Here is a 23,475-nt window from a genome sequence, read left to right on the forward strand (position 1 = left end):
CCCACTATCTCCATATTGTTGGCTTCTGGCCTTGATAGAAAGTGAAAAGTCCTTAGCAGCTTGCTGCTTGTTTGCGTCCAGCCCTGAGGATCCCTGTAGTGCCACAATTCAATTCAAAGGCTTAAAATCAAGCCTGGTCAGCTACAGCAAGCACACAGCACCTAGGGAACCTTCAGGTCATCAAGTCATCAGTACCGTTGCTGGCATGTTTTCAAAAGACACTTTAACATTTTAAATGTAATATTTGATTCTTTTTCTCATTTTAACATTTTTGGTGTTGTTGGTAAAGACCCAGTGACAGAGGAATTGTCTAAAGCAGTCTGTATCCGTCTATCTATCCATTCATAGGTTATAAATCTCACTCAAAGACCTGAGACAGACAAAATTTACATCTGCAGGTGATGTAGAACTACCAGTTATCCCAGACTAGATGACAGGAGAGAAAGAAAATTTGACTTTTACATTAATGCACATTAGAGCAACAAAAGAATTTCAGTTGTCAGGTAATATGAACTGCATACTGGTATTTATGGTTCACTGATCTATGGATTTTTACCATATGCACTGTGTGGAAGAAGACATTATGTGGGTTTGAAGTGTCTTAAATTCCCTTTTTTGTAGCTTGAATGGATAAAACTTCATGCGATAACGTCTTTAAGAGGTCTTGAAGATGCTATGAGCAGTCTAAAGAACTTGCACATTAACTTGAATGTTGTTTTTAACAAGTTCTGTGCTCTGCTCTCTTGTGTATGTTGTCTAAACTTGTGTTATATGAGATGCTCTTACAGGAATTGGTCATGGGGATATAATGCTAAGCACAACACAGTGCTCAGTATATTACTATTAACTACTGGGCATGGCTGCTGACTACTGGACAGTAATGACAGTATTGATTAGCCTTGCCAGGGTAATGCCAGTGCAAGTTTCCACTAATATCCATGAGTACCTTTATGGAATAAATGCATATTGTCCACGATTTAGTCACATAAATACTAATTTATTTCCTTTATCACAACAAACTGCATTCTACGTACAATGCCTCATATGTGGATAAAATAAGGATCGCCTCAGTTTCTAGCATCTGCAGTGCATCAGCTTCTCGTACAATGGTTCCAGCTCTGCAGCAGCACAGAAAAATGCTAATACAGACACTTGGAAGGGTTAAAATATTGCGTTACAAAGCAACAACATGACAACTAAATCATGCTAATGAAGGCAAGCAGAAACTAAAGCAAAGCATTTGATGGGTATCACAATGTTAACCTTCTATCCCTGTCCCACTTATCATCCATCATGAATATTCCCAGAAGAAATAGTTGAGAGTGTGTTATTCGGCGCAGACGACGTGTCTGGCCTCCCGGTCAGGCCGTCTCCTTCTTTCTTACATTTGATTCCAAACAAACTGCAGATTTTCATTAGCATCAGGTCCACAATCTCATCCTCTTCTGACGGCTGCAAGAACAGTGAGCATTCAGTATAACTCAAGGATTATTAATTCATCTCAGGTCATTAAAAACAAAAACATGTTAACAATCAGGTCTCTACTGGAACTGAACAATAACACCAGCAGCATTTCAGACCTGGTGTGGGTGAGTTACCTTGTGATGTATCTGCTCCTGAGTGAATGCCACCAGAATGACGGAGATGAAGAGGTTCAGCACCACAAAGGTCATAAACACGATGCAGGACCCGATGAGGAAAGCACCGAGCACTGGATTGTAATTTAGTACCTGTGGGACCAGAAGCAAGAACTATAGTGAAGGAGGATGAGCAGCAAAAGTGAGCTGTGGTTGAATTATGATTGTCTCATACTGACCTCTTCATAGTTAAAAATACCAAGCTGCAAGCTGACCATGGTCTGCACAGCATCAAGCAGAGTCCGATAGGAGTACAGCTTCCAGCCATACATCAGGTTAGACTGGAAAATAGAAAGTTCACCTCTGTGTCAGTGACCACCTTTAAATGACTTCTATTTCACAAAGTAAACATAAAACAGAGAGAGAAACATGGACTCCAGCAGCATGTTGATGTTAAGCGTGGGAAACTCCTCACAGCAATAGAGTAGGCCAGAAACATGATGGTCATGACCACCAGGAAGCCTGAAATATCAGTCCAAGCTCGCTGCAGTGTGGCTGTAATCATGTGCAGCTTGGGGTTCAGTCTCAGCAGGTGCCACAGTTTGACTGTAGCCAGCAGTACCAGAAAGGCAATCAGATATCCAAGCACTGCATCGGCCTTGGCTGTTTCATGGAAACTGACGAACCTGGACAGAGCAGAAACAGAAAGAAAATGACTAATTTTCTTTAAATTGTTTTATTTTTAAAGCCTTTATTGCTCACCGTAGAATACAAATAAATATTTTCACCATCACAATCATAAACCAAGATTTAAAATGTCATATAGCACAGTTACTCTTGATGTGGATTGCATGTATGTTTTCGTTTCCTTAAGGTGATTTTTCTCCATCTGCACACATTTTTATCTTATGTGCACCAGTTATTTTTGTTGTGTCATCTTGTACACACAAGATTAAAAACTTACCAGTTAAAAATGAATTAAAGTGGACCTCTGATGCTCATTTCCAACTCCATATCAGTCCTGAACTCTATTTAGACAGCCTCACTTGATTCACAGTTAAAAATAATCCTCTCACACGTTAAGTCTTTGTTGTGGACACTCTTCGGCTGAGTAGTTATCCCTATTATATTTCTTTGAAGTCCGCTTGAAATCCATCACCCGGGGTGGATGTGTTGTTGGTGTAATGTAAATTCTCTATGGACGAGCCCACGTGGTCACAAAAAGCAGACAGACACACAAACATCCACACGGACCCTAGCGCTTGCTGTCTAATGATGAGGTTGTCCTCACCCTGATCTGAGCAGACCTGGGGGACAAATGGGGAAGATATATTCAAGGCTTTACACTAGACCTTTGTAAAGCCCTTCAATTCATCCACTGTCAAAAACAAACAATTTTAGCTCCCTTTCCCATCCCTATAAAGATAAAAAAAACTCTCTGAAACAGACCATTTAAACCTGAAGCCTGAGCTTTTGGCTCACAGGGATTACACACACGCATAGACACACACACACACACACACACACACAAATGATTTGTTTTAGCTAAAATTAGTGTTCCCAAACTACCAGTAGCACAGCATGATGTATGCACTCTCTGCCAAAGTGAATTCGTTTCATCAATGCATGGTCATGCTACTGGAGAGCCACTAAATTGTGACCTTGCATGCTGAGAAATAGAAAAAAACCTGATTTGTGCAGCTCCTGGTGGGCAGAGCAATACATAAGTGGTTCATAAACTCACAGCATTTCTTATTGCTTACTGCTCTTTGTTGTTCTGGTAATAGTTCATGTCTCTGTTCCCGAGTAAAGTCCTCTTGATGAAAACACACAGGGCGCTCCAGCTGAGAATGATGATCGCCAACTCGAGCAGGTTCCACTTATTCTTGAAATAAGTCCATTTCTGTTTCCTCATCAACTTTCCCTGTAAACACATAGGAAACAGAATCAGGTGAGCATATTTACTGTATAACTTCACTTGTAATAACTTATATTTATATTAGCAAAGAAAAGATAAAGCTTGTGCACCTGAACAAACATGTAATAGATGATGAAAAGAAAGTAGATGATTTCAGAAGCCACGACAAAGATGTGAAGGCCACCGGTCGACTGGTAAAGACGCACAGTCTGAAGTTCACTGCGGAACTGGAACGCTCCTGTTAGAAACACGGTATGACAGATTAGGTGGTTCTCATAACGGTTGAGGATTTGTGCAACTCACACAGAATATCTACATCTGGTCTACTTACCTGTTGCTGTGGTCTCCAGCATGAGTGTGACGATGCAGAAGAGGTTGACATTGGCATTGTACACAGTGAACTCAACAAAGATTGCTTGGGTGTACATGTCAAACCAGGTGTTCTCATAAAGGTACTGAAGGGTTCTACAGCAGCAACGATAAACGAAGTAATTTACAGATTTTGTACTTTAAAACGTGACTCAAGACTAACAGTTCTTTCCTATGAGGATAAAAAAGACAAATCAGAACCAGTCAGGGACACTCAAGATAAGATATTTTTTTCTATCTGCAGAAATTTAGATTTGCCAGTATAAATGGGATCTTCTGACCAGCAAGGGCAAAGCATCTATCAGTGTTAAGAGATATGACACTGATTAAGTCAGCTCAGGAGGAGATGGTTGAAAACCTGCTTGCTGCTACATGCTGCAACTGTGGGCAGGCTAAAGTAGCCCAAAGTGTAGCATAGATGTGATTTATAAAGTGAATATTCATTGAGAAGAGTATCAGCTGAGCCATGTGGATGTGAATCTTTTTTTGAGAAGCAAATTACTTATTTGGTCATAATAGTCATATTTCTGGAGACCAATGCAATGGCTCCTGTCTACTCATCATACATTTAAGTTTACTTTGTCTTAATAAGAGTAATTAAACCTGCAACCCACAAGTTACAACTGCAATTATTATGTATAAAACAATATTTTAATTTTAATATTTTTATTTGATAAATGCTCTGAATTCTAAATATTTTCAGTTTACTCTTTATACCATTTAAGTGCAATAATTTCACCCGCAATTAAAATTAACTACCTGCTGGAGTTTTGGAAATCTGGCCCCAGATCCATCACAAACCCTCCTCCTCTGTAGAGCTTCACATTGCCCCAGATGGGGTAGGCCCTCAGTTTACGCTGAGACTTGTACTTCCACGGGTCGTGAATGTTCGTTGAAGCATTGCAACCTACAGGTCGAGTCCAACCTGGGCCGTAGGAGCCCATGTCCTCCAGCTCCCATGAGTACGGAGTGTGACAGTCCGGGATAGACTCCTGCATGGATCGAGCTATGTGGCAAGAGTTTTTCTGCACCCTCACCTGGCGGAGACGAGCGTTGCCCACAAGCCTTGAGTTTCCATCAGTGATAAATCCTGGTACCAATTTCCAAATGACAAGAAGAAATTTTAATGAATCTTTATGCTTTACTACATAAATATAGAGTTAGTTTCACATGGGTAATATTGTTAAATTCTCAGGAGTTGTTTAATATCTTGTATTTAATTGTTACATTTTTAAAATTGTTTTTAATTGAGATAAGCTTCAGCTATTTATTAAAAAAAAAACTATCAAAACTAAACTAAAAGATTTTCAAATTTCATAAGGGATTCATGTAAAACATTCTGTGTGCCAATTAGCGTCACTGATATTTGACCTGGGTACTCTCCAAACAAGTTGCTCAGCAGAGTCGTGTTTGCCCAGTTGAACACATCTTGAATGCTCATTGTGTCTGAGACGCCTTTGCTGAAGCTCTTGCGAATGTGTTGAGTCAGAAAGTAGCCGTTGGGGTCCCTCTGACCGTATGCCACCAGGAGTAACATCCACATAAATCCCGTATAGACTGCAACAAAAACAGATCCCTTACATCAGTTTGTTAAAATGTTAGTTCCTGTTCTTGCTTTGAATCAAAGTGGTTTCCTCACCGACAATCTCCCGTATGAGTGCAAAGACTTTTTGCTCTTTAATCATGTTGTTCTGCATCTTCTCGATATCAGTGGGAGGTGGTGGTTTATAGAAACTGCAGGTGCTGTCTCTTCTTGCTGCCTGGACTGCATCAGGATTGTCTGGGGGAGGATTTTAGATTTTAGATGCATTGCATTTTTTTGTTCTTCAACACAAAACAATGCAAAAGATGCAATGCAAAATTAAAAAAGAAAAAAAAAAACAAGGATACAAAATAAAACTACCTGGGCTTCTGAGACTTTCTTCTATGGCTGGTTCTCCGTATTCCTCCTGGTCAACTTTCTTCAGGACGAGGGCAAAGAAAGCAGCAAATCCAAGAACCTGCAGCAAAAGATAGAGAGATTGACCTACAGACTCTCCCATTTAAAAATGGCTTGTCTAGAGTGGATTGTCTTCAGAAAATGTAACAGTATTTTCAGTATACAGGTAAATCAGTGCAGTATTTCGCACAAAAACGGATTTGATATTGTTTAGTAATTTTCTAAAATTGAATAAAATATCAGTTAAAAAAATCTTCTAAAGTGGGCTAAAATCTTCTGCTCCTACATATACTGTAATGTTTCTCACCTTTAAAGGCTGGGTGATAAAAAGACTCTCAAAAAAGGAGACCACCATGGAAATAAGCCAGCTTATAGAACGGTCTTTCCCGTAAGTCAGCCCATACATCATAGTGAAGTATCCTGACACACCACTGGTTGCGATCACCAGTATCCACCCGATAAACACAAACCACCACGGCAGCCCTCCTTGGCAGCATTTCTTCTTCCCACCAAGACTCTCCTCTGGCCCGGGGAAACAGCTGAGCTTGTCTCCATCCAGGATTGACATGGGTAGGTGGTATTCCAGAAGCCCCTTCATTCCATGAACTTGCTGCATGGCTCGGTTGTAGCTGTCTGGATTTGGAAACTGAGAAGGTCCCAACATACCAAGCTCCTTCTCGATAAGCTGCAGTTGCCTATACAGGTACCGGCTCTTGTTGCTCTTCTTCTGGGCTAGATCTAAAGTTTTTTCAGAGCCCTCCCACACACTGGTTTCTGTCCAAGCAAACACACAAAGAAGGACATAAATTATATATAGAATTTAAAAGCATTTATAATATCATAGTGCAGTTTACCTTGCAGTTTCACCGCACCCAAACTAAGGATCATAGCTTGATCTTTTTTAGAAGAATCAGTGTAGAAGTCTTCAGCGGCTTGGTTTTGCTGTCTGATGATGTCCTCCACCAGAGACAGCAGACTGTTGATGTCAGCCTGCTGACCGTGATGGAGCTCCAGATGTGGCAGTGGGCTCTTCATGGCCTTTGAGAGAGACTGAGCAATTCTTTTTATGTCCTAATCAAGAAACCACACCAAGCTCTTCAGACATGGAGAACAAAATATTTACTGGTACTACACTGAAGAGGTACAAATAACATAAACTTCACCTTCATCACGGTATCTGGTGTGATGTCCTTTATCTCTTTCTGTGGGGACGATGTCTGTGAGGGAGAAACTCGGACAGTCTTCCCCTGTTTTGCATCTGCTTTGGTGGTTTTCTCTCGAGGACGAGTGTTTCTGAAGATACTCACGATGAGCAGATTGATGGGGAACATGATGATTGAACTTTGAACTCCAATCATAACCTGTTGCCAGGTAAACTCGATGTGACCTGCCAAGTTAAAGTCTTACTTTGAATTGGGTTTTAATGAACACTGATGAAAGATTAAATCTTTTTATGTTGGTCTTACTTACTCCTGCTGCCAAATCTTTTGTAAAAAATCAATCAGATATTCTTCTTTTCGTTTGCACGTATGTAAAAATTTTTAAATCTTGTCAGTTTTGATGGTGCATAGACTTGAAGGTAAGGAAATGTGCAATTAAAGAAAAGCTTTTTATACTGAAAACTAAGTGTAAGTCCAAGCAAACAAGTGAGCAAATTAATCTGGGACCAAACCACAAAAAAAGAGAAGATGGGGCTGCAAATATGCAACAGAGTTATAGACAAACAAGACAGAGGTGAGGGCTGGATGTATGAGAAAGTTTTTAACAACAGGTAAAATCAGGGAGGAGCAGACCTGATCCATCCATAAAGGATTCCATTAAGCAGGAAGTCAGGGATGCAGAAGGAGCGAGCGCATAAACAAAGAAACGGGAATACAGACTGGGAAACAGACTAAAATCAAGCCATGAACTGAAATAAAATGTTAGAACAAACTGAAACACATCGTAACACTCAATTCTAAAACCTGAACTGGGAACAGGGCCCCCAAAACTGAACCAAACAAGAAACAAAACACAAGAATTCATGGAGAGTGTAATAAAATTAATGCAGGAATCCAAAACTATCATGAGCATCAAACTCCACATCAACCATGAGATATTTCTCTTCACATCAAAATCAAAATATTTGAACCTGTTGTGTTCATTGAATCTTGTAACAAATTATTTAACAAAAAGTATTTAAACATCAATTTGCATATATGAATTTTAATTTGCATAATTTGTTGCATGTGTCTGATGTAAGTTTTTAACAAAATAAAAATTACACTTATGATGCAGAAGTATCAAAAACTCTTGGATTAAATATTAAACACTTTGCATTACAAAATTACTTACCTACTGTTGTTTTTCAGCTTTGTGAAAGCTTTGTGTATATTTTGTTACTTACCCAGGTCCATCGTCTGCTCAGAGGGGTCTGTGGGGATGCCCCAGAACATGATGCTGGTCAGCATGGTGCACAGCAGTAAGGAAAAACAGCAGGACACTCGCTGCACACGTGTGAAAGTGCTGCACGGAGGTCGACTAATGACAGAGAACCAGATGTGGCCGTCACGGAAATCCTTGGCTGTCTTCATGAAGAACAGATTACTAAAAAGTTTTTAAGAAAAGTGATTCAAGAAATTAAAGTCAAGAAAACAAACTCCAAAAACAGAGTGGATTCAAAATCCCTTGAATAAATGACAAGTCTCACCTAAATCTCTTTAGATCCACCTCCGTTGCTACTGGGAATACCTTGTCGAGAGTGCACTCTTCCATATCTACAGCCAGCCAGGAGTTACAGAGAAAGTGCCACTTTTGACCAGTCTCCAGATCCTGCACCATCACTTTGCTAACATACCTGCACATTGATTGAAGTATAGATCCTCAAAAATATTGATACAGCTCAAGCTTATCATTAGCCTTTTTCCCTTTGACCCACGTACCACGCAGGGTGATCTCCTGAGTTGTCGTGCCACAGTCTTATGCTCTGCAGCTCTCCAAGAGAAAAGTGTGTGGTCAGCAGAAACATGTCCCCCCCACCTCTCTCAAACACAGGCTTCTCCGAATCTGTCAGGTGGTGGGGCTCACTTTCTCCCTCTGTACCCAGCAGAGTTATGGTTACCTAAAATAAAAAAATAACTAAATGGTTAGTCGAGGCTTGGATGGTGAGAGCCATCAGAATACCACAATCATACGTTGTTCAACAAAAACATCAGATGGGTTTTGCCTTTGCTGTGAGTCCATCCAAGTCTGCATCAACATCACTGACCTGAGAGGAAGTGGATGCCCCATGTCGGTGTCCTGTGTTAATACTCAGCAGGTAACGATACTGAGCCAAGGGGTCATTGTCCTCAAGAACTGTTATCTTGACCTGGAAGTGGATGCAATGGGGCAACGTTTAGGTTTTTTAAAAAAAAACATGATGGTAAAATTTTAACTTCAAGACAAAATTAAAGTAAAATCAAGATGAAACATTGAAGGTTAGCATGAAATTCTTAAAAGCAAAAGGTGTAAACTGGTGAAGCTCTACTTTACCTTGACTGAATCTTGCATGTCTTTCCTGCGCGCCCATACCACCACCAATAGATAAGCACAAAAAATGGCTCCGACAAAACACACCACAACGGGGTTGTTTGTGAATGTAGCAAAAAGTTCAGCGGTGCGTGACACATCCACTAAGTTAGGTATGACAAAGAAGGAGCTGCCAAAGAAAGTCAAGTGGTTACAGAGACACTGAGTGACCAAAGGTGTGGTGAGTGGACCAACCTGTGAACAAAACAGGAAGCCAGGTGATCAAACCTCACACTCCACATTTTAAGGAAGTAATAATGCAATCAGTTTGGATGTGATTTTTTTCCACCTACCCTGCAGCCATCCTCACTCCAAAAAGACCCAGTTTCATTCCAGTATTTGCACTGGGCAGCAATGGAGATGACAGTGACACTGGCGTTGATGGATTTGATTCCTGGCTCTACAATGGGCTTTATAACAAGGTAGTGCACACCAACATCATCTGTTCTGTCTTTGGGACTCAGCACCCAAGTAAATTTTTCTTCTGTGTTATAACAGAGAGACAGAGACAATTTTAAGAAGACTCAATCTAACTTTAACCATAATTACTGCTTGCATAAACTTAATGCTTAATCCTTGTCTTCATGAGGTAGAGATGCCCTCATAATGTGGCTCTGGTTCCCACAATTTGAGAGCTATCTTCAACTTAATGCAGATTTACATCCACACTATACTATACAGTACATTATTCACCATGCATGACCACACAGGAATGGGATCTACTGTTATTTGTTATCTGCAAAGTATGAAAAGGATGTTTGTTCTGCAGTCACGTGAAAAAGAAAGCTACCACACCCGGCAAGAGCTTGTAGAACCACCTTTAGCTGCAGTAACTTAAAAATAATCACTTTCTGCTAGGCTTCATTGATCTCTGATGTAATTTTGGCTCAGTCTTCTTTACAATGGTTCTTCATTTCATTTTTAGGCATTAGTTTATGCACAGCTCTTTTGAGGTCCCACCACAGCATTTCAATCAGGCTGAGGTTTGGTTTTAGGCGTTTTTGCTGATATCCTGCGTGTTTTAACCAAACATGGTGCTGCACTTTGGTCTCATCTCTTTAAACATTCTTCCAGAACTCTTGTGGTTTGTTCAGATGAAACTTTGTAGCCCTAAGCTGTGCTGTCATGTTCTTTCTGAGAGAAGAGGTTTTCTCCTGAAAACCCCTCCAAACAAGCTAAAAAGGCTCATTCAGTCTTTTTCTAATTGTGCTGTCCTAAACTTTAACATGGCAGTACACAAAAGAAGTGTTTGTGTTATCATGATACTTAGGGATGTCGGTTATTTTAAGAAAAAGAAGCCCAGATAAAAAAGAATTTACATTAATTATATGCAACCCTAATATTCTTTTCTAAAAACAAAATACTGACCTTCTCTCGCGCTCTCTATAGGGATCTTTGTCTTGGCTACATAATCCTTATCACTTGGATAATCTTTATATCCCAGGAAGAGCATGAAGGAAATGTCTTCAGAAGGCTCAGTTTTCAGCACCAGTGTTACATCCGGAGAGGGAACGTCAATTATTAATGTGCTGAAATTGGCGAGGTCCAGGACTGTGCTGTTCTCCTGTCCACTGTCAAGCCGGGGTAGGAGAATCTGAAACTCCAGAAAAGACATCATGCCCCAAATGCTTCTTAAACTAAAGTAAATAAAAGTATCTCTTATACAATAGTACCTCTATCTCTTCAGGTAAGTTCTCAACAGGAATGACATTGCCATTCACTCTGGTGAGGGAAACGGATCCCACAGTTCCTGTGATGTTCTCCTCCTTCCAAGAATATGGATTCTTCTCAAAACTCATCATCTAGAAAGTAGGTAATACAATAAATAGAGGCTCAGATGATTTTGGTGAAGCCATATTTTTTCCATCTACAAAACTTTGCTTTTGCTTTCTGAAAACAGGGGTCGCACCTTTTCCTTCTCGCTTTTATTTCTATGATTTTACTTGTTTGTAATTCTTTTAAATGGTTCCAACATCTTGTAGTTTACAAAGCCAGAAAAGAGAGATAACCCTACAAATAAGGTGGTCTGTTTGTATCTCTTATTGCTGGAGCTAAAATGATACGTTCATCAAATCTAAACTGTGGACTTTCAGCTATAGGAAAAAACAAATGCTGACTAAAAAAGAAAACTAGAACAGAAAACAGAAAAAACTCTCAAAAATATACTGATGATGATGTCCACTTCCCTCCAGCGTGCAAATACTTACTCTAACGTCCACTGGCTCATCTGGAGAGACAATATGAGGAGGAAGAGCAGGGAAGGAAAAACTCGAGGAGCTGTTTTTCTGAGCATTTATATCCAGCATTTGCATGCTTTTTGGAGAAATCCTGGAGAAGACGGTGTTATAATTATCTTCAGGAATTCTTGAGCACATGTCCAAGTCAGAGCCTGTTATGTCTTACCTGTTCACATACACACTGATTTGACCAGAGTCAATGATGGCAGGCTCTCCGTTCAGCTCTTTGTTATTCAGCAGAGCACTCTGGACATTATTTATCCCAGTCAGAAGAAACTCTGAGACTTTTTTCTAAGGAGAACATACAACATCTTGTTTGGTAAAGACCGCAGTGGACGTAGGAATGACATCCAGCATGATATGTCATAATTTTGTTCTCACATTTGATGAAACATTCAAAATATTACTGGCTGCTTCAACTATGGGTGCAGCTGTTTGCACCAGTTCTACATCATCTGTGCTCTGCTGATTGATGCTGATACTGTTGAGGGAGGAGCTGAGGTCTACCAACAGAGAACCCGCTTCTTCCTGGAGAGAGGAAATGCAGCAGCAGAAACCACAAAAGGGTCAGTGTTGATTTGCCTTAAGCCTACAAAAAAGGCTTACACTAAACCTGTAGTTTAAATGGGTATTTAATTTGTTGTTTTTTTTAGCTTGGTGTTGCTGCAAAATATATTCATTGCACAGTTAAATTCAACAGTTGTTCTCAAGAGTCCTACTCAAGAAGTTGACTGACTTTGCATGATTGAATACTGGTTTCACTTAATCCTGCTGTGTTTTACACATCTGTGCCAACATCACATTTTTAGTCTTTAATCAGCTTTGACTGATTAAACACTTCAGACTGATCCTTAAATAAATAATGCAAACAGACAGCAGGTATTGTTACAGCCTTATCAAAGCAGGTGGTCTGCACTGCACTTTATTGCATATCTAATGTATTATACTTGAGCAGCAGGACTGAGCTCCTCTGAGCGGTGCGTGAGCCCAGCCACAGCTCTGGCGGTCACTTGCACTTCCTGAGTCGTGTTGCTGGGGCAGTCCTGCAGAACTGTACTCATTCTGGTCAGCATTTGCTCTCTCAGCTGAAAGAGAAGGAAACGATGATTATCATGTTCTCCACTCGCAAGTTGTGGGCCTCGTAAACATCACAGCAGTGTTACCCGGTCCAGTTATAACATTAACTGCATTCTGTTACCTTTGACCGCTCGTCCCTCTGATGTTGGCCACTCACTGTATTCAGCATATCAGAAACAGAAGCAAATATTTGTCCAAGCGCCTCACCGGTGAGCAGACCTTGCTGCTCTAACTGACTCACAGAGTCCTCCACTGCAGACTGGAGAGTGCTAACGGAGGCACTGGAGTCACCTTTCCGTACCTTAAGGTAGAAACACAATAACTGAGGTTATTTAATTAATCATTAGCATTTCTCTAATCCTCCTTTTTGTATTTGAGAAAATGTAATAATTGACTGATGACCAACCTGAGTGATGACAGTTGAAGTTGCTGTTTTTCGCTCATTTTTCACAGTCACCACAACAGACAAACTGTACTTGTTGTTGGCATCGCCGAGAGGCAAGAAGACTGACCTCACCTCATTTGAAGTACTGCATCGTAGATGTGTGCCTAAAGGACAAAAGAAGCAGTTTAGCACGGTTGCACTTGATTCTCAATTACGTACCTACACATCGGTTGATAAAATATCAAAATGAAAACTAATTTACTTTCTCCGGGGAGTCAACCACCAACTTTTCGAACCACTCCTGTCAAGTATGTGTAGTGGAGAGTAGTGTGAGGACCTGAACGCAGACTGTGAACCATTTATTGTAGGCTGTTGGCAGGTTTATAGCTTATGTTTGGGATTTGTACTAAGAAAACTGAAAACTGTAAACCTAAAGCTAATAACACGCATCTACTTTTAACCGGATTATTCGTCCAGAATTGCTGTGCGTTGCTGACCTACAGCAGACAAGAGCTTCTGGACATCTGGACTCACAACTCCAACAGTTTTATCGCCGATCTCCGACTCATCCCAGAGATCTCCAGAACACCGGAGGCTGCCCACTCTCCCCGGCCGGGCGGAAGTGCACGCAGACGGCGCCGAGATCGTAAACAAAGGCGAGGTAGGCGCGGAGGGCTATGGGCTAAGCTAAAGCTAACACCACACCGGCTGCCTTTACCCAGTATTTTTCTCGCCAATGTCCGTTCTCTGGCAAACAAAATGGATGAGATACGCCTCTCCATCACTAACAACAGACGGATTATGGACTCAAATGTCATGTTTTTCACCGAAACATGGCTGAACAACAGCTGCCCGGACAATGCTATCGAGTTAGCAGGACGCCACACACACCGAGCCGACAGGCTAGCAGATGACTCCGGCAAGACCAGAGGTGGAGGTTTGTGCATTTATATTAACAATGCTTGGTGCATGAACTCCACTACTACTGAGAGTCACTGCTCACCTAATGCAGAGTTTTTAATGGTCAAATGCAGACCTTATTATCTCCCCAGAGAACTCACTTCTATCATACTCACTGCCGTGTATATACCCCCCGACGCTAATGCTAGGTTGGCCATGAAAGAACTTTCTGCAGCCATTAACAAACACCAGAATAAACACCCCGAGGCTGCTTTTATTGTTGCTGGTGACTTCAACCACACCAACTTAAAGACAGTCCTCCCCAGATTCCACCAACATGTCTCCTGCCACACCAGAGGAGACAAGACTTTAGACCATGTGTATTCCAACCTGGCTGGAGCCTACAAAGCCACACCCCTCCCCCACATTGGACAATCGGACCATCTCTCCCTGTTCCTCACACCTCGGTATTCACCACTCATCCAACGTGTGAAACCTGCTGTGAGGACAATTAAAGTGTGGCCAGAGGGGACAGACGCAGTGCTCCAGGACAGATTTAAAAACACAGACTGGAATATGTTCACCCACACAGACCTGGACCAGTACGCCTCATCTGTACTGGATTACATCTCCAAAACCACAGACAGTGTCACCACCCAGAAACGGATCACCATGTACCCCAACCAGAAGCCTTGGATGAACCGGGATGTTCGTCTCCTCCTGAAGGCCCGCAACACTGCCTTTAGGTCAGGAGATGCACACGCCTACAGTACAGCCAGGGCTAATCTAAAGAAGGGCATCAAAAAAGCCAAACACCATTACAAAAAGAAGGTAGAAGAACACTTCTCCAACTCCAACCCCCGACGCATGTGGCAAGGACTCCAGACCATCACAGACTACAGGACCACCAAACCCTCCCCCGCATCCTCTGATGTCTCCTTCCTCAACGAGCTCAACAACTTTTATGCTCGTTTTGAGCGAGGGAACCCCACAACCACAACCAAAGCAGACATGACGCCAGACCACCAACCTCTGACTCTCTCCCCCACCGATGTAGGAGCGGTGCTGAGCAGGATCAATGTCCACAAGGCTGCAGGCCCTGATGGCATCCCCGGGCGTGTTCTCAGAGCGTGTTCTGGGGAGCTTGCAGGAGTGCTCACAGACATATTCAATCTGTCCTTGGCCCACGCTGTGGTACCGGCCTGCTTCAAATCCACCTCCATCGTCCCGATACCCAAAAACTCCAACCCATCTTGCCTCAATGATTACCGCCCAGTAGCACTCACCCCCATCATCACTAAGTGCTTAGAGCGACTGGTCCTAGCACACTTCAAATCCTGTCTCCCCCCCACCCTGGACCCCCACCAATTCGCATACCGCCAGAACAGGAGCACAGAGGATGCAGTCTCCATCGCAATGCACTCTGTCCTCTCACACCTGGACAACAACAACACCTACGCCAGAATGCTGTTTATAGACTTCAGTTCAGCATTCAATACAATCCACCCCTCACAACTCATCAGGAAACTGACAGACCTGGGCATCAGTTCCCTCATCTGCAAATGGTTACTGGACTTCCTGACCAACCGCCCCCAACATGTCCGGCTGGATAACCACTGCTCATCTACCATCACAATGAACACCGGTGTACCACAAGGCTGTGTGATGAGCCCTTTCCTCTACTCCCTCTTCACCCACGACTGCAGACCTGCTGATGGTTCCAACACCATCATTAAGTTTGCAGATGACACCACGGTGATTGGCCTCATCAGTGACAACGATGAGGCCGCCTACAGGGAGGAGGTGGATCGTCTGGCTGAGTGGTGCGACAGAAACAACCTGCTGCTTAACACCAAGAAGACCAAGGAGCTCATCGTGGACTACAGGAGGAATGCTGACCCGCATCCACCCATCCACATTAAGGGGACGGCTGTGGAGCGTGTGAGCAGCTTCAAGTTCCTGGGAGTCCACATCTCCGAGGATCTCACCTGGACGACCAACTGCTCCAAGCTGGTCAAGAAGGCTCACCAGCGCCTCTTCTTCTTGAGGACTCTGAGGAAGAACCACCTGTCCTCAGACATCCTGGTGAACTTCTATCGCTGCACCATCGAGAGCATCCTGACCAACTGTATAACAGTCTGGTACGGGAACTGCTCTGCCTCGGACCGGAAGGCGTTGCAGAGGGTCGTGAAAACTGCCCAGCGCATCGCCGGAGCACCACTTCCTGCCATAAAAGACATCTACAGGAAGCGGTGTCTGAAAAGGGCTGGGAAAATCATCAAAGACCCCAGTCACCCATCACATGGACTCTTCACCCTCCTGCCCTCTGGGAGGCGCCACAGGAGCCTCCGGACTAAGACCACCAGGTACCGGAACAGCTTCTTCCCCACAGCTGTCAGACTCCTGAACTCTGCCTCCTGACATCTGACCCACGTTAAACTCATGGACTGAACATACACACAATGGATAACTGTACCCTCAAACACACAATAATAACATGGACTGAACCACCACTCACAACCACTAGCACTTTATATAGCCTCTGTAGAAACTATCTACACCCTCACTTATCTTAACTGCACTACTGTATAGCTCTGTGTAAATAATCATTCTGTACATTCGATAATCTTTAATCCTACAACTGTTTACAACTTGCACAGTTCCCATTTCTGTATAGCTGTATATCTCAGATTCTGTAAAGTTACTTATTTCATATTCTGTATAGTTTTTCATATTTATATCCTGTTCATAGCCTGTACATAGCTTGCACTCACTACAGCCTGTACATACTTATAGTTATAGAATATTCACAACATACTTCATACCGTGTACATTATAACATTCCATAATAGACCCATTTCTGTAATATACTCACATATCTATATTATTGCTAATATATATTGTAATATATCTATATCACTAAAGCACTTCTGGATGGATGCAAACTGCATTTCGTTGCCCTGTACCTGTGCATGTGCAATGACAATAAAGTTGAATTCTATTCTATTCTATTCTAAGTAAGTTTCAAGACAAAGATCATAGACACAGACTTGAGACAGGAAAGAGGAATGGCTCTAAAGGAATGAGGAACTAAGAACAAACTGAATACGCAAAGAGGAAAACACAAGAAAACCATAAACATTAAGCAACCCTGGAATTAAAGAGACTCTTAAATAAACACTAGAAAGTTCAAACTGAGAAATGCTGGGTCAGCTGACCCAGACCACGACCACTCCACCTACTGAGATTTTTTATTTTAAAGCGCTACGATCTAACAAAAAAACATTTCTCAACTGAGCTGTACAATTTGTTTGAACTGATAAAGCAGCAGCTGATGCTGGCACGTGGCCCGAAAATACCACAAAAGCTTTATTTATATTCTGCTCATGAGTTAGTGGCCCCATAGTGTAGTGGTTTACATATTCACTTGGCAAACAAAAGGTCACTAGTTCCAGATATAAAACTGCCAAATCAAACATGTGGTTGCTGTCTGCTGTGGTGACCTCTTGTGGCAAGGGCTAAAAAGCTAAATAAAACTATCAAAACAGAAAAGCTGTGAGATTGCTTTCATCAATAACACTAATTACACTCCACCACACTCTCACCTGTGTTGGTCTTGAAGCAATAGAGACAGCCTGTAGAGCAGAAAGAAGTTGTTTTGCAGGTAATGTCAAAAGCATCGAGCACAGTTCCTGACGGTGGGGAGATGCTACATGAGGGCACTGAGGGATCCATCAGTGCATCAGTTGTGACTACTGAGTTTGTAGGTGGTTCAGTTGGCTCGGGGTCTGGTATCGGAAGTGTGTACTTGACAAACCCCGGCTCCTTCTTGTCTGTTTAAAAAAAAAAAAAATTTATCAGGTATAATTTGTTTTCTAGACTTTGATCAAAAATGTATTTTAAAAGACACATTCTGTGTCTATCTATGACATGAAAACACACCATAAGCAATTACAGTGATGTTCTGCTGCATGTCCCTTGAGACTTTTAGATATTGGCTGTGAACGGTATATTCAATGTTGCCATCGTGCTTCTCCGTAAGGGGCCGTCTTCCCGCTTTGGAGTAGCATCTACCGAGGCTACCCTGAGGAGAACTCATTAGTTATTTCTTGTTTGTCACACGGGTCTATTTAGCCACATTTCCTGTTGTTGTTTCAGACTTACTGTCAAAGGTTTAAGGTCCTCAATATACCAAACTACATGCGGGCAAGTCGTCAAACAGCTCAGTCTTAGCTTTGCCTGGTCATTCACATTTATTGAAGCACAATTATCACAGCTGCAAGAATTAAGAACATAAAGTAACTGGTTGTAGTTCCTGATGCATTTTTGCAATCCTGTAAAAATACCATTGTTTCTAAATAAACCCATTTTACCTGATGGTGACATCTGTGAGTTCTTTTGAAGGAACAACAGAGACACATTTAGAAGCTGTTCCAAGTTCTGCCCATTTCCTAAACCAAGTCCTTCTCTTTACTCTTAAAATGTATCTGAACATTTCAAATGGATCTGGGAGGCATTCTCGTTCAATCACATGAGTTTCATCCATTGTTTTGTTTTTGCATTTGCAATCTCCTGTGTGGGGGAAAAAAAAGCAGAAACAGTCTCAATATAAGACCACAATAATAATGATATCATAATAATGCTGTGGTATAGCAAGATGAAGCATAAAACATTTTGTATAAGTAATGCAGTGCAGCATCAGCTCTGTTTGCTAAAACTGCAATCTGACACTATTTTCCGTGCAAATTTTCTTGACTTAGGGCATAATGCACTCTTCTAGGTGTTTCTTGTCTTGTAATGATCACAGATTACAGTTGCAGTTTGATTGTACTGTTGTGTGATTACGTATTTTCCTGATACATTCAAAACAAATTTCACGATGATGCAGTGGCAGAGCTTGTGGGGTTTCAACAAGGATCTGAATGACCAGGTTTCCCTCGACCCATGCATCATATCACAATTTAGTGATCAGTGAATTAGTGTTGTACTTACTGCATTCCCATTCATATGCCAGTTCTTTGCTAGGCAGTGATTCAGTTCCAGTTACTGTCAGTGTAACCCTCTGAGTGTAGTCAACCAAAGTGTCAGGAGTAGCAATTATTTTCAAGTCAGCAGAGTCACTGTCACTCACATTATCTGCCTGGAGATGAAAACAGAGTCATTGTGCTGCAGTCATTTCTGCAACAGGCTACATATTTTGCACAAGTTCCCAGATTATTTCTGTTTAAAATGATATTTTACATACTGTATGTTCATTGGTGCTCGGTGAAAAGTCAGAGTAATTCTGGCAAGCCTCAAGAATCTTGTCTAAGTCCACATCGACATCAGAGGATGAAAGACCATTGGTGGCTCTTACGTTCACTTGCAAAGATCCTTTACCAAAAGAGATCATGTTTAACTAAATCGGGCACAAATCATATATAACTGGTACTTGTTTTATCTTAACAGGAGCATGACTCAAGCTTTAAGTACCTTTAAGTGGGCTGGAGAATGTGTAAGTTTGCAAGCCATCAGCGAGCATGTCTCTGCTCTCTGACAGAGTGTCCTCAGCTCCAGTGAGTGTGAAGAGCAGCTCCACGGGGGCTCCTCGCTCCAGTGAAATGTTAATGATGAGATCACACGAGTCGGGACATACGTCTTCCTCCACAATCACAGAGGCCTGCAGGCCTTCAACGGGATGCAGCAGACACAGCTCTAGATGAGCAGACACCATGCGGGTTGTGACCCTGTTAGATGCAGCTAAGGTGAAGTTGTGGCAACCATGACCGAGCTTCTCCACCATGCTTGCATTCAGGGTAATATTGTGTGGCATTTTTCCGCTGCCCACTGATTGATTTGCGACTAAATGGGCTTCATGATGAATTGTGTAGGAAACATTTGTACCTAGTTACAGAAAATAAGAACAGAATGATCTTCTATTTTTGAGAAATGGCTTATTAGACGTATCGTCGCACCCCTTGTGCTGCCAAACTGACTCACCTGCCTCCACTGCAAGTTGGATTTGAACTGGAATATTGAAGAGGGCAATGCATTTAGTGCCACCTGTTGACATATTCTGGCCATTACACATGATCACACTGAAGTCTCCAACTGGCTCCTGAATCGTTATGGACTTCTGAGCTGCGACATTCCAGTCACTGGTAGTGCACTCCACTCCAACCAGGAAGACACCAGGATGTGTGAATTTGTGTATAATTGTGCTCTCCATCCTGTGAAAAAGCAGCAGTGTTTGTGATATAAATAAAGTACTAAGATCCATCTAACATATTTGGTCAACTGCAAATCTTTGCTCACTCTTCTGGGCTGTACGGATCAATAGTGTGGCCATCCCCAGCATTCACTGTGCATGTTAAGTTTCCCTGGAATGGATGAAGGAGCCACTTCACGGTGATGGTGACATTATCGAAGACAGCTGCAAGTTTACTCATCAGCAGCTGAAGCCCTAGGAGGAAATCACATCACTGAATTAGACTTTTGGAAACATACAGTCAAAGATCTTTGCACATAACATCATAAGCACTATGGAATCTGTTTTGATCAGCTGGTCTTTATGAATTTAGGTTGAGTTTAGGCTGATGGGTTTAGCGCAAAAAGTGTATATAAAACAAGAAATCGTGCATCTGACCATTTTTGCAGCGATACTCTGCAGACAGGTAACTTCCCAGCGCCGGACATGATTCACCAAAAGTGCTCAGATCTACTCCAGCCTGGCAAGCCTGCAGTCCGTGGCAGTGAGCTGCAATAACACATACAGCAAGCCGAGCAAACGGCAATGAAACACACTTTATTTATTAGGGTTTGCACATTAATGATAAGACTTTACAGGCAACGCAGAAAAAGTCACACAAAAAGCAAATAAAAACAATAAATGCTAAAATTGAGTTAGCTAGATAAACAAGTGAGATATAAATATTTATTATTTTAAATAAATGTGTCATGAAATTGGCATTCTTCACCAAGATAAATGGGTATTATCACTTGATCTCTTCAAAGTCAGTCCAGGAAATGCACTGAGTCTCTGATCCAATGAGTGTGGTTGGGACATGTCTCATCCTTCCGCTTTATAAGCATTAAGCTTCTAGCTATTTGTGTAGCAAATGCAACCTATATGTTGGAAGGCATATTATTTCAACCAAATATTTCAAATACTGGAGTTATTGGAGACTGATAAAGATTTTAAAGGCCTCCCTTCAGAATTTAAGGAGACGGGGAAAGTCCCAAAAAGTATGAATAAGTGTTCCAATCAGATTTCTTGCATCTACCATACATGGGATTTAAATCTAAATAAATCTTGCCCAGGTTGTTTTTGGTAAGGATGTTTAAAAAGAATGCTGCTATTTAATGTTCATACTATCAAATGTCAACATCCTCCTTCTGTATCTACAAGCTTCTGGTGAGACTGCATAATAGCTTTTTAAAGAGGGAGAAGCTTACTAACCCCTCCAGCATAACTAATACTGCTATGAATATGGATGTAGATTCACTCTACCCATCTTTCACCTCCAACAGGGAGGGATTACACGAATTTAGTTTCTGGCAGTATAACCCCTTTGTCTGCAGTCACAGAGCAATGATGGCTTTTATGTTTTACACGAATCGAGAAACAAAAACATAATAGTATTGATTTTACTAAGTTTTTTCTTGGCTTTTGGATGATGTTGCTTTAATAAAGACAAACACTGCACGCATCCGCAGAATTTACCATTCTAAAATGTAACGAGGTAAATAACTGGTTAAGTAAATGACGAGTAGCCCAACCTATTGTAAACATGTTTTTCTGTTTCTGTATCATAGCTGCCATCAAAAGCTGGATCAAGTCAATTAAAAAGATGTGACCCATAATACCTGTTACATAATCTGTTACATCGATCCAGCTGCACTCTTCCTGGGAAGACGTGGGTGAGGGTGTAAATTGGGATCGGCAGTAGTGGATTGTTTTACGACCGTAAAAACTGTCATCAATCTCTATAACTTGACCAGACCCACACTGCAGTGTAGCGTTTTGGCCATCACATGCAATTGATCTCCCAGAATCTGCAGGGAGAAAAAAAAGGAAGAAAATTTACATAAGAAAAAGAAGCAGCATAATTGTATTGTCATATATGAAGTTTTTTAAGGGCGCGTACCAAATTGGCAAATGAAGTTAAATTCCTGGCTGCAGTTTTCTGTAGCTTCCCACTGAAAGCCTGAGTGTCTCAGGACATGCGCGCAGGCTGCTTGATCATCTGGCAAGTTAACCCAGTTACTGTAACTTACATCTGAGCTGTCCAACCAAGCGAGAACACCTGAAAAAGCACAACAATTACTTTTGATAATCTAGCGAAATGCGGTGGAAATGTTATTACTGCATCTCCATTTGTTTTCTTTCTGACAGTAAAGAACAGACGGGGTGAATAAAGGGTAAAGTCTTGTCCTCTGTGAAGGGAAACAAACACACCACTGTAAATCAGGCCATGTGACAGCCACCCTATTGAATAGTTCAAAAGAGTGACAATTATCTCCCATTACACCTGCTGGCTGAGATATCCAACTGGGCTCCTTTCACTGCGAATGTCAGTAAACAAACACATCACAATTATTTACAATGCACACCCAAGCTGCCCAGTGAGATAGCAGTAGAGGTTATAATGCCTTCATTTCTGAAATTTATGGTGCACTTTGTAATATAATCATTGATCACTTATACCTCTTTTCTGTCAATAAGTGCACCAGAATACTTAATATTTATAGTGTGTTTCAAAGAAGTTCTTGTCTATTATAAAGAAGCAATATTTTTACTAACTTTCTGCAAAACCTTTTTTCTAACTGTTTATGTTAGCACTGAAATGCATACAGTCATAAGAAGTCATTCAGTGCCTCCTCTCACCCTCAGTGGCAGCAGAGTCAAGCGTGAGGTTGGGAGCAGCAGGTGCCACGCCGAGCCACCAGTTCCTGTCAGGCTTCAGGTGCTTCTGAAGGAACTGCTGCGTCTCATCGTTCAGGATAAAGGCCAAGTGTCCTCCGCCTCGCTCACACCATTCCTCAGCACCTCGAAAGGATCGCTGCAGATCCACAAACTCGTAGCACGAGCCGTCGAAACCTTCCTGGTATTCTGGGCAGGATTGAGCTTCAGTATCGTCCTTGGCGTGACAACTCCAGCAGAGGAAGAAAACCACCAAAGTGAGCGTAGCTGAAGTGGTTCTGTCCATCTCTGAAGCTGAACACTCTTCAGACTCTCTGGTAGCATCTTGTTTTTAAAGAGTAATGACGTCAGTAGCTCTGACAGGGATGGCTTTCTTGATGGGTGCAGAGCTTTGTATGTGGCCATAATCCTTGGAGTCAAACAAAGCCTGGCTGTGCAGTGAAAAGGGTTAAAAGCTCACTGTCAACAGCCAGATTGCTCCTCTGTCTCCATTACTGCAGAGCTTCACAACCTGCACAGAGAGATAAGCCTCACAGTCAGACCTGATGTAACCCCCGTCACTGTGAGCTTGATCTTGTTCAGACTTCTTCAAGTTAAAATACACGTTTAAGGATAATCAAAA

General features: G+C 41.9%; 1 protein-coding gene across 1 annotated transcript; it reads right to left on the minus strand.

The window, feature by feature from the left end:
- Nucleotides 1–991: 991 nt before the first annotated feature.
- On the minus strand, nt 992–23,179 carry LOC120721570 (polycystic kidney disease protein 1-like 2). Its single transcript, XM_040011980.1, has 41 exons — nt 22,818–23,179; nt 22,078–22,236; nt 21,797–21,985; nt 20,577–20,687; nt 20,246–20,393; nt 19,931–20,160; nt 19,424–19,834; nt 19,197–19,324; nt 18,944–19,091; nt 18,325–18,523; nt 18,116–18,227; nt 17,894–18,035; nt 17,557–17,784; nt 13,073–13,215; nt 12,788–12,967; nt 12,537–12,674; nt 11,971–12,117; nt 11,756–11,880; nt 11,560–11,680; nt 11,026–11,154; nt 10,721–10,946; nt 9,646–9,836; nt 9,317–9,547; nt 9,051–9,152; nt 8,725–8,903; nt 8,493–8,639; nt 8,190–8,389; nt 6,967–7,190; nt 6,658–6,874; nt 6,111–6,577; nt 5,768–5,864; nt 5,504–5,644; nt 5,236–5,421; nt 4,624–4,954; nt 3,827–3,960; nt 3,606–3,733; nt 3,341–3,501; nt 2,053–2,263; nt 1,817–1,918; nt 1,599–1,730; nt 992–1,452 (listed from the first exon to the last, which is right to left on the minus strand). Exons 1-41 carry the CDS (start codon nt 23,137–23,139, stop codon nt 1,285–1,287), a joined length of 7,485 nt encoding a protein of 2,494 aa, XP_039867914.1. The 5' UTR covers nt 23,140–23,179; the 3' UTR covers nt 992–1,284.
- Nucleotides 23,180–23,475: the final 296 nt, after the last annotated feature.

This window comes from Simochromis diagramma, unplaced genomic scaffold (genome assembly GCF_900408965.1).
Source record: "Simochromis diagramma unplaced genomic scaffold, fSimDia1.1 OVJJ01000603.1, whole genome shotgun sequence".
In the NCBI taxonomy this organism is placed as follows: domain Eukaryota; kingdom Metazoa; phylum Chordata; class Actinopteri; order Cichliformes; family Cichlidae; genus Simochromis; species Simochromis diagramma.